Source organism: Odontesthes bonariensis, chromosome 16 (genome assembly GCF_027942865.1).
Source record: "Odontesthes bonariensis isolate fOdoBon6 chromosome 16, fOdoBon6.hap1, whole genome shotgun sequence".
Lineage (NCBI taxonomy): Eukaryota > Metazoa > Chordata > Actinopteri > Atheriniformes > Atherinopsidae > Odontesthes > Odontesthes bonariensis.
In genome coordinates this window covers 26495546-26507447 of record NC_134521.1, presented here as the reverse complement: position 1 = coordinate 26507447, position 11902 = coordinate 26495546, and the positions used below count along the sequence as shown (strand labels likewise).

The window sequence follows — 11902 nt, the reverse complement described above, 5'->3', positions numbered from 1 at the left end:
CACGCGTCATTCGCCATTTCTTCCCATTCATAAAAATCTGGGCATCGCGCCTGCGCAATGCTATTCGGAGTCTTCCCCATTCATAAAAATGTAACCTCCGCATTTCAGCCCTCCCGAGTCGCTCTTCCCTCCCATTCACAAAAAAAAAGGAGAAAAAAAAAGGCTGAGGCATCTGCGCAGTGCCGTCCCCTTCTTTTCCTCTACCCTCCCATTCATAAAAACTCACTTCCCTCCCCCTCGGTGGTTGAAACATCATATCTACAGCTCTGCGTCCTCAACCGCAGTCGTCTTTTATGCACCAGCGAGTGGAGAATACGGTTGGAGACCCACTTGCCTTTCGCTTACCCTGTTTATAAAATCCTCTAACGTTTGGACTTGACTTTACTCACCATCTGTGGAGCTACCTACTCTCTTGGACTGGACTATAGCCTGCGCGCAAACGTCGTGCGCAACGAAGAGATGAGAATCGTATCCTGAAACCACAGTAAGTGATCTATGCTGGTGTTTTATCCACGTTACATGTTTAGGATTGGCGAGCGTGTGACTGCACGCACCGACTGTTCAGTCCCGGTACAGCCAGCACTTGACAATTCCCCTCAATCCGCCAGGTCGCACGGACGAGGAAAGCTCTTGCACACTGTATTTTGCAACACGCTGTTTCCCTGAGCTGTGTTTGCATTTTGAGGTCAATATTTAACCAATGATGTTGAACCAAAAAGCGAGGTTGAGGCACAGAGAAGACAGACGGTGTCGTGCTGGTCGACACGCTGCTTTTGGGGGGCAGCAGACACGCACTTCACCGTCTACAGCGTCGTGATTTGTGACGTTTTTTAGAGAGCGTGTCATGATAAAAAAAAAAAAAAAAAAAAAAAAAAGAAGCCAGCGGTTCAGAGCAACATTTCACTCTCCGTGTAAATCTCCGTGTCGGCAACATGTCTGCTTTCAGCTGCGTGTGTCCTTTTCGCTCCTCAGAGATCGGCTGGCTGGAACATCACGTCACTTGTGTCAGGTGTTTTTGTAATTACCTTTCTTCGTTTTATAGGCTAGCCTGCCCTCCAACAGAACGTAACTTTTTTTTTAAAAAAGCCTCTGAGCTTCCTTTTTTTTTAAATTTAAATTAACATTGTCAACATGTGCGCCCCAAACTGCCACCGATTACAAAAAAATTAAAAGAATCAATAAAAGAATAAACTACCTCACAGCTGACTGATGGCGCACATTGTTCTGTTTTCTTCACCGAGGCCATACTTTTGTCGTGTTTTTTTCACAGATAATACGGGATAATGCATTGAATTGGTTACAGTGCCTATATAAACAGGCTATTTGAGTATGCCGATCGGCCGCCTCCGGTTTTTATGACTCAGTCCATTCACATTTTCAAGGGAGGGACACACACACACACACATTTGCACGCGTACACGCGCACTTGCACACGCATAGTTCCGGCTTGGAGCTCATAATGGTCTAGATTTGATGATCGCGAACGCCTGTGTCGGTGCCAGCGATTTCGCAACAGGTTTCTCAACTAGGCTTTTGAAAATCCGAGGAAAAGAGGGCTAATAGGAGAAAACCACGTCGAATAATGACCGGTTTTCTATTAGAAATAGGTCAATAGCTTGCAGGGGAATGTGCCTGATGAATCACGTCACAAACCTTTTTTTTTTTTTTCTTGGATAATCCAGGTTGCCAGACTTAGACAAATCAAAATCATAATTGTCTTTTGTGGTCTGAATAAACAAGGCTTTGCGGGGCAGCCTTTTTGCTATAATCACAGAGATTAGTGGAAATATCGTTTGCGCTTGCACTATATGCCCTTCGATCATCTTTTTGTTATCTGTAAAGTGGGTTCGCAGACACAGAAGAAATGGATTAAACCAGTTTCACTGAGTTCTCAACCAAACTGGAGTGCACTGATTCGTGCTTGCAACACCGAGTGCAGCCAGCAGTTCTCATTCACAAAAACCTGCACTTCATAAAATCGGCCCCATTCATAAATTCCGAGTCGGGTTTGTTTCTCCGATTTAGATCAGTGTAGGACATTAGAGGTTAAATTATAAGTGTTTTAATGTTTTAGGATTCTATTCTAAGACCCGATATCTTCTATGTCTTGCCTGCATTTTCCTTTTTCTGGCAACCTTCTCATGTCTTTGCCCTGCTTTGTTAAGCATCTTTGAGTCTTTTGCATGCAAGCCCTGCTCTGTGGTGCTCCCGGCTCTTTGGAGGGGAGGCGATGAGAGCCCAACTCCTATTGTTCTAATGTCAAAGTTAGAATGAAGGAGGTTTAAGCTGAATACCCTGTTCCTGCTTAGTATAAAAATCACCAGCATGCAAAAGCTCTGCTTTCAGATAAATGTATAGATAGATCTGATCAAGAGAAATATTTTTTTTGGAGAGGATAAAATGTGTCTTATGTAAAGATTTAATTATTGTCTGGGGTTTTTGGATGGGAATTTGTTTTATTTGACACAGTGAGAATGTTGGGAAGTTTAACTGGATGGTTTGATTATTTGTGGTTTAAGATAAGACTTTTAGAATGAAAATGCAGTGCACAGCAGATGCAATGCAGCCAGTCCTAACTGTCTCACATGTGTCTTTCAGTACTGCTAGATGCTGCTTTAGAGTGAAAACGTGCAAGGCACCAGCCGACACATGGAGTCCAGGGTTCCCCACCACATCCCCGGAGTATCGTCCTCCCTCATATCTCCGCCCCTATTGGACAGTCGAGTGCCCTACGGTCGTCTTCAACACCCTCTTACCATTTACCCCATTGACCAGATAAAGTCATCGCACGTGGAGAATGACTACATCGACAGCCCAGCCGTTGTGTCTCAGCAGCCCCCAAGCCAGAAGTCTGCAAACCGAAGAATAACCTGGCTTGGTCAGAATCAGGAGGCCTTCCTTGGGGCAAACCACAACCATCATCACAATCACCAACATCAACCCCACCAGCAGGGCAGGTGTGAACCCCAGCATCACCAGGACACCACCACCCACCCGTGGATTTCCTTCAGCGGAAGACCCAGCTCTATCAGCAGCAGCAGCAGTACCTCGTCTGATCAGAGGTTGTTGGACCACGCTGCACCCACACCAACAGTGGACCATCACCCAAACTTGCACCCTCACCATGGCTCCATCAACACAATCACAACCCGAACTCCAAGCTGCTTCGCTTCCCCTGAATCTAAAGTACTCAGCTCCTCTTCCTCTAAATCGCTTGACCTCAAGGCTTCAAAGATTCCAGCTGGAGGTGTGTGCTCCAATGGAGGTCAGCAAGGGTTGGCACTAATACCTTCCTCCCCAACCGAGAAGAAGCACCTCCTTCTGTGCGAGCACTGCGGGAAGTGTCGATGCACTGAGTGTACACTCCCCCGAACCTTACCCTCTTGCTGGGTTTGCAACCAGGAGTGCCTGTGCTCTGCTCAGAGCCTGGTGGACACAGCCACCTGCATGTGCCTGGTCAAAGGGATCTTCTACCACTGCACCGAGGATGAGGATGAAGAGGGTTCCTGTGCTGACAAGCCCTGCTCATGTTCCCAGGCCAACTGCTGCGCACGCTGGTCGTTCATGGCTGCCGTGTCTCTTGTCCTCCCCTGCCTGGTCTGCTATCTGCCAGCTATGGGTCTGGCCAAACTGGGACAGAAGTGTTATGACAATGTTAGTAGACCTGGTTGCCGCTGCAAGAACTCACAGGGTGGCGCGAGTGTCCCTGGGGGTACAAACGGAAGCATGGAAGGAAAAGTTGGGACAGAAAAGCAGCAGCAGGGTTCATGATAATGGACCAGACTGTCTAGCAGTGGCCTTGGTAGAAAATGGACAAGACCACAAAGTACTTGCTCACCTATAAGGACAGGACAATCCAACACCAACCCATTAAACTACCCCATTAATCTGCTGGAAGATGATAGATGTAAAACAAGGTACTTAAATGGCTTCTTGACCTATGTTTGATAGTGTGGATGTCAGAAGGGCCCATCTAAAAAATATGGCTAGTAGGAACATTTAATGGGTTCTCTGAAGTGGTTTTATTTTTATGTTTTTTAAGAATGATACAAGAAGAAGAGACTAGATTGTGGGACTGATGTTTCTGCTGTGCAAAAATGGCTGAAGGCACAAAGTCATTGTACCTCTCTGCTGCTCAATATTTCGCAGCTAATTTTGTAATGCTAACTAACCAGAAGCTGGTTGCTGATCCTCAGCTCACTTAAAAATGATTGATGCAGTTAAATCGCTATTCATCCCCACCCACTTCCAAAAAGCACAGCCCAGTGTCAAACATGAAAACAAGAAATTATCTACAGAATACTGTGGCTTTACGACAGGCCATTGCAAAAGACCACTTGCTCTCTCAATATAACAATGATCACCATCTTCTATTGTCAACATTTTTCCTCTTACACTTTAAAGAGGCTAGCTTGCTAACACTTTATCTCTAGGTTTATATCTCCATGGAGGAGCTGTAAAAACAAACCGTTTTAGACTTTAAAATGATAGTAATTTCCCATAATTCTCACTCAGTATTGTGCGTAAGCAGTTGTGCTGAAAGTGAGGGATAATCACTTTAGAGTGTGTTTTCTATTTTTGGCTCGTGAAGCTTAAACATTCTGAAATTCTCTGAATGCTGTTCAATGATCACCTCAGATGTAATGCATGTCACGATCTGCATGCTCTAGTCTAATGGTTACTCACCATACTAGAAGTGGATTTGTGGTAGAGAAATGTGTAAAAAAGAAAAAAAAAATACATCCAATTTTCTCAGGGACTGTTACAGTAATCTTCTCTAGAACTTGGCCTACTGCATGTTGATTTCTAAACTGCCTAAGAGCCTGGTCTACTTCCTCTTTGCACAAAAAGGCAAAGAAACATTTCGGGGCAAAAAAGGCAAAAGTGAATAATTTAAGGCAAGTAAGCCAAGTGAGAGACAAATGGGCTAGAAAATAACATTTCCGGAGGAGAGGATGCGGGTGATTTAGAGTGAAGAGAGGGAGGGAAGGCTTAGCAAAGTTGCTGTTGTATCCAGTCAGTCTTTGTCAAACTCAAACCTGCCACTTGCACAACCTTTTAGGACCCCCTTAAAGGATGTACTAAAGCACAGTATTAAACACCTCAGCTATTTCACAATACGTCGGACTTTACCACATTTAGTCCAAACAACTACCCCCCCACCCCCCACCCCCTTTACACACACATCAGTGTCTTCATGAAATTCAAATCAGTATGCTTCATAGCTGCATAAGTCAGATAGTTTCTCTTTTATTCGTAAAGTCTATTTTTGTGGCTTGCATGACGTTCTTAGGACTTTGCCAAAGGAAGCTATTATACAGTAGCATGTTTTCACAGTCTGAGTGATTGCAGTTGTTATTCACTCTTGCCAAATGGAGTTGACGGCAGTTGGTCGTTAAAGGCATGCTGCCCTTTAATACAGATGGCTGTTTCTTTCTGGCATAAAGGCATATTGTTTTTGCTCCATAAAACAAGCCTTTCTGTCAAGCTGGGCCCTGATCTTCCTTTGGGATACCTAACTTTGCTCATTCTTGTATATGTCATGTTGCACAAAGCTGATATCACACAGGAAAACGAGGAAAGAGGGAAAAATGAAACATGGTCCGCAGTAATGAATGTATGAGGCAATATTTTAAAAACCTAGCAATTCAGTCTGAGAGAAAGGTGCCAAAACTGAGAACGAATGTGTGACTGCACATAGGCCTAGCAGGTGTAGGTGGGCAGCAAAAATCACAAATGTTTTGACAATATATTTAGTAATAGAGCTATGCAGGTGAAATGTTATTTGGTGTAAATAGTTTCACAACATTTGTGTTCTTTAGAAGAGACTTTTAAATGTCCTTGAAAGATTGCATGGTACATTATAACTACAATTCAGTACAAAGTATATAGAGAATATATTAGATATATATTTTGAGGGTAAGAATAAGATGTTTTGGAGGTTGCAAGGAAAAGAAAGGTTGATGACAGGAGGGTGCTAGAAACAAAAATGACAGGTTTTTCTATCACTCGCACTTGATTTAGAAAAGTGTGCCCGGCAATAAAAAAATAAAATAAAAAAAAAATGGGGAAAAAAATCTGTTGCTGTTTATGCTAACCATGGCTCATTAACAGTCGAGAGGCTAAGCTAATTCCCTTACTGAGTCCTGAGGACTGTGGACTCATTGAATCCACACAGGGAACACAGTCTAACCCTATCAGCCCATTTCCTGCCTTTCCTGCTCAGTGTCACAGCTTCTTTTCTCCTTCTTGCTTTTCTTCCTTCTTCGTCTCCCTCCTTCTTCCCTGAGAAATAGCCCAGCAAACACCCCTGGCCTGCCTTGATTGACAAACACAGCTGCTGTGCATAAACTTGTCATACCACAGAGAGAGACATGTCTGACTCTATTTCTCCCTCTTTCTTCCAATTTTCTTTCCCCTCTCATCTTTGTTTTTTCTCTAGAGTTGTGTTCAGTGCCATCTTTATCACCCGTGGACCTTTTTCTTTTCAACAGTTGCTGCCTTTATTTTCAGTCACTGAAAAAGTGATGCTCTTCACATTAGCTTTATACTTATCACACGTGCTCGCCAGCCTGTTCTAGGTGTGGACTAATTTCCAACAACAACTCAAATATGAAAACTTTCTTTTCTTTTCTTTTTTTCACTGTAGTGCTGTGACTTTCACACGCCAATACCCCACAGATTTAAAACAATTCTTTTTTACCCATACAAGAGGAAGAGTCTCATACAGTTGCTACTCCATTCCTTTATACCTTTGCAATGTCATTGTTGGGGATTAAAAAACGAGATCTGTGCTTTTTTTTTTTTTGTTTAGATATAACAAAAAAGAAAAAAATCTCATATAAAGGTTCCCTTTATAGATATATTTATTTTGAAGTTCTATTTTATATAGTATTTATTTAGATGCCAACTTTTTGTTTGTGAAGAAAGCTTATGTCGAAATGGAATGTACATTGACAATGGAAATATATATTGTTAAATATACTGGGCTGATGTGTCGTTACTTTTGTGTGTAGTTTCCAACCACATAACAATCACGCATATATGCACGTACGTAAACTCATACCTTAAGACTCACCATGCACCATTCCAAGAAACACAGCTTTAATCTAAAGATGTCACATTTGCAAACATTTTCTACTGTTTCAATTTCTTTTTCTGTCAGGGCCCTAAAGGCCAACTTAAGCTGTGTGACCTTAAACAGAAAGAAACATTACATTAGAAACAGGAGATAATCTGCAGGCTTCCTCTGGACAATGTAACATGATACACAAACCACTCACCTAGTCACCTTATATCAGAGCTTAAACTCCATGGCTGCTGTGTTTTTGTGTGTTTGACTCACAGGTTAAACTGACTTCCTCACAGTTTATAGGGGTGGTCTTTTATAGTCTGGATGTGTAACATTCCTTTACCCCCAAAGCACCACCTTATGAAGCAAGAACACACACGAAATCTTCCTGCCTCACAAACACACACACACACACAGATAGACAAACAGGCACACACAAACTGTTGTCACCTCCCTCCCCCAGCCCACCTGTGCTGCTGTTACCCCGAGGCATTCTTCTTCCCCTAAAGCACCCTCCTGCAACCCCCACTTCTTCATTTCTATATAGTTGCTTCCTGGGTGTTTACCTGAGTGCGCCTGGGAGAGCAATGTGGAAAAAAATGAATGGCAAGAGAAGAGAAGAGAAGGGCAAGAGAAGAGAAGAGAAGAGAAGAGAAGAGAAGAGAAGAGAAGAGAAGAGAAGAGAAGAGAAGAGAAGAGAAGAGAAGAGAGGAAGAGATCGCTTGGCCTTCCAGCATCACATAAAGAACATGTTTCCGCTGCAAAAGCCCTGCAGGCGCTGCTGTGTCTACTCCAACAGGTGAGATCAGAGACCAACCTGCCTGTTTACCCGCCGGTCTGTCAGCACCCACCTGGGGCAACACATACACACGCACACTTACATTCACACAAACACCTGCATTCGACTTCCTCCACACCTACATTGTCATCTCCACCCCACCAAACCACATACATATCATCAACACAGGAAGCTTCAGGACAGGCAGGTGGAAAAGAAACCATTTATTATCAGCTGCAAGTACAGCACACTGGATTCACAGAGGAACCAGTCCTGGGTCAGAAAATGTGCATGCAAATCATTATTTGTGCTTTGGCGTGGCCTGGCATGTCATAAAAGGGTTGGGATTACCACGCAGGAAAATGTATCCACATCAGCCAGAAAAAGGATGAAAGGAACATTTGACTTTTTTTTTTCTTTTTTAAACTCATATTTTCTGTATTTGGATCAGATATGTCCAAATATGATAAGAATGGACGATGGAAAAAATGACTCAGATTACACTAAATAGCACATCAGAGTTAGAAAGCTGCCCAATGTATTTCTTGCTGGGTATTTAGAAGAGAGATATAAAGACAATAGAAGAAAAGAAACTCAGCAGTCACTTTATTCTGTAAAAGTGTGTCAGTGGCCCTTAGGCTACAAGAGATTTTGTTCCAGTTTGGACACATGTGATCAAGTGTGTGTGCACGGATTGCATGAATCCCACTGAAAACAGAAGCAGCGCTGCAATAGCACAGGAAAAAGCAACATCCAAGTGACACAATCACACTCAACCCATCCCATGTTTGTCTTCTTGTCTGCTACGTTTCACAACCGGCAGAACTCGTACTGGTAAGTCACCATGTAACTAATACATGGATGTGAGCTAAGATATTATTAAAGGGACAAACCGCTATTTTTTTCCGACTTGATTATGCAAAAATACAATATATGTTGATGTAATGCTCGGAAGATGGGGGCAAATTCTTCTGCAATGAAGGATGTTTCCTGTCAGTTGGTTTCTGAATCTGTTTGAGATTTTCAAGAAGCTAGCAGTAACTTAGACTCTCCCACACTTGAAGTCAGCTCAAGTAAATCCCCTGCAGTTTGCTGTTTATATGACATATTGCAAAAGCCATTTTCACATCTGGTATAGTGCTCAACTTAGCCCCCTTGCACTCCTGACAACCCCCAGATACACACTCAGACCCACATTTTCTTCTCTTTCTTTTTTCTTTCACCCCATCCCTCTACTCTGTCTTTCTGCACTCTACATACTGCAAAATTTATGTCTTTATTGTATCTGTTGATGGAGATAAAGCATACAATTAACATGCAAGGAAACAGCATAAGAAACCCTCCTTTCAAATAAAGTTGTTGTTAAGTCTGTAGCATAGGCCAGACATGAGGTATTCGGAGCATTGACGAGGCACATAATTGCCATTTTATATTGAGGATTGTTTCTTTATGGGAAATTAAACTTAATCTCTTCCTACAAGGCAATGCCACAGTTCTCCTTTATAGAATATATTTTTTTGCAACCTGCTGTTTAGATATCTTGCTTTGCTCTGATGGGTCTCTGGTCCACATCAAAGCAGATCCATTAGCCAACATGAGGTAGTGACTATGTGAAAATCCCTGAAACGCAGTGATTATGTCACAGTCTCAAACAGAAACATAGCATTTTGAGAATGAGATTGAGAAAGAATGTGTAAGCCTTTAGACAAAGAGCAAGTTTCCATCCAGATGATTTCAACAGAATCTCCAGAAAAAAATACCACTGACTGGAGCAAAGTAAACTGTTGAAGCTTCTCCAGCTGGGCAGAATTAAACTGCAGAAGAAGAAGGCACAGCCAGATTAGCATAGTGCACATAGGCATATCAGGGCCAATAGAGATATATGAAAATTAGGGCTGGGCAACAATTAAAATTTTTAATCTAATTAATCACATGATTTCCCTCATTAATCCCAATTAAAGGTGGGGTCTGAGATCTTGGAAAAACGGTTCCTGCAAGCTATATTTTTGAAAATACACAACCCTGCCTCTCCCTTCAGCCCACCCCTCGAAACCACGCCTTCAAAACACATGAACGAGTCACGAGTCTGTGAACGCGCAGGGGGGAGTGGGGCTGACGGTTGATTGGCATGTCAGAATCCAATAGAAGTAACTCTCATCATTACTTCTATTGGTCAGACATTTCCTCTTGCTACACCCTCTACAATGGACTAAAATATTAATTTTTTTTCCCAAACATTCTATTTTAGTGGGTGCAATGGGGTCGTGAGGAGGTTTTCAGACAATATGATAAAAAATGCTCCAGAAAACATCTCATACCCCACCTTTAATCGCATTTGTACGCAATATCCAAAAATTACTTCAAAAGTAGTGTATACCTTTTAGCATTTAGTTTTATTTTAAATGTACTACCATATATGAATGAAAGTACCATAACATTTTTTGTGCAAACACACTTTTAACATACTTGCTGGTATCAATTGTATGTTTTGCCTTTAAGTGATATTTTAGACTGGAACTACTACGGTGATAAGACAATTCAACTTGGCAGTGTTTACAGATGACTTTGGTTCTGTCGACTCCGCCGTCTGGAAGAACTTTAAAATGAAAATGGCCGAGTAAAAGTTCCGTACCCTTCTCCATGTTTGGTGGATCCGGCGATTACTTTCTTTTCTGGTTCTGCAGCAGACAGCAACAGACTTTTAAAATAATAAAATAAATAATAAAACAGGGGTGGTTTGTGGCGTAGTGGGTTGAGAGGCTATAGCCCTCGCTGCAACTGGCCCCAGTTCGAGTCCCGCATCGGACGGCCCTGTGCTGCATGTTGTTCCCCCTGCTCCCTGTCTCTCTGAACTTTCCTATCCATTAAAGACACAAAAGCCCAAAAAAATAATATATATATATATATATTTTTTAAATAAAAAAAATAATAAAAAAATAAAACCTGCGTTAATGCGCAATAAAATATTTATCGCGTTAAATAATCAACGAGGTAACGCGATAATAATGAGTTAACTCGCCCAGCCCTAACGAAAATACGTCATTGAGCCAGAGAAGCTTAATTAATTGACAAAAACTCTGATAATTCAAGATAAATCTCGTAAATTTACAAAATATTAACCTGAAACAAACATTTAAAATTGTGTGTTTTTGTTAAGGAACCACATGACTTCATTTTGCAAAGTTTGATCAACCCTCACCACACCACAGAGCTGTCTCTTGACTTCAATTTTGCCTTCAATGAATGACCCAATTAAATAATACTTTATATCTGAATTAAACAATTAAGAAATACTACTATTAAATACTACATATTATCAAAAGTATTCAGACAATGCTGTGAATTCAGGCTTATTGAATAGTGAAGGGTTGGAAATTTGTGACTTTTTAAAGTAAATTGAACTCTTAAGAGCATATCTCATGTTTCCCTCTGTAATTTTCTTTTTGTTTTTCAATTTCTTGGACTACCTCCTTCCTCTGATGTCTGCATACCATCATAGAAAAAAGCCCCAGTAAAATCTAAAACAACTTTGCTAATGAGGTTAATGTGAACATGTGAAACCTGGCATTTATGTTTGTTCAATGAACTAAGTTTCCTTCAAGGAAAGCTGCAGTTTTTATTAGTCCTAACAAAAGTGTTGTTTGGTACACAATTTTTTTCACCATTCTTATTCAATGTTTCTTTTTCCATTGCACAATGACACATTTAGCTTTTATCCATGCACAAGTTAAGGACTTGCTCAGAAGGTCCATACATGAAACCTTGTACAGGTCTGCAAAGATGCACCACCATATGGGGCAGAAATAGCAAGTGCATTGCTGTCTGAAAATGGATCCCCTGACATTTAGACTGCAAAATGATGTCGTCTCCTACCTCAGACACACATACACTCACCATGCAAACAGTCACTGTATCTCCTCTTCTTTCCCTTCCTTTTTCTTCCTCCCTTTTCTCTGGAGAATTGAAAAGCTAAAAAATTAAGCAAATTGTGACATGGGAGCCTCAGCTGTTGTAAAAACATGGATGTGGTAGGGATAGCAAAGAAGAGCGAG

General features: G+C 41.6%; 1 protein-coding gene across 1 annotated transcript; it reads left to right on the top strand.

The window, feature by feature from the left end:
• The first annotated feature begins 242 nt into the window (after nt 1–242).
• spry4 (sprouty homolog 4 (Drosophila)) lies at nt 243–6984 on the top strand. The gene is made up of 2 exons (XM_075486722.1): nt 243–484; nt 2599–6984. Exon 2 carries the CDS (start codon nt 2650–2652, stop codon nt 3769–3771), a length of 1122 nt encoding a protein of 373 aa, XP_075342837.1. The 5' UTR covers nt 243–484; nt 2599–2649; the 3' UTR covers nt 3772–6984.
• Nucleotides 6985–11902: the final 4918 nt, after the last annotated feature.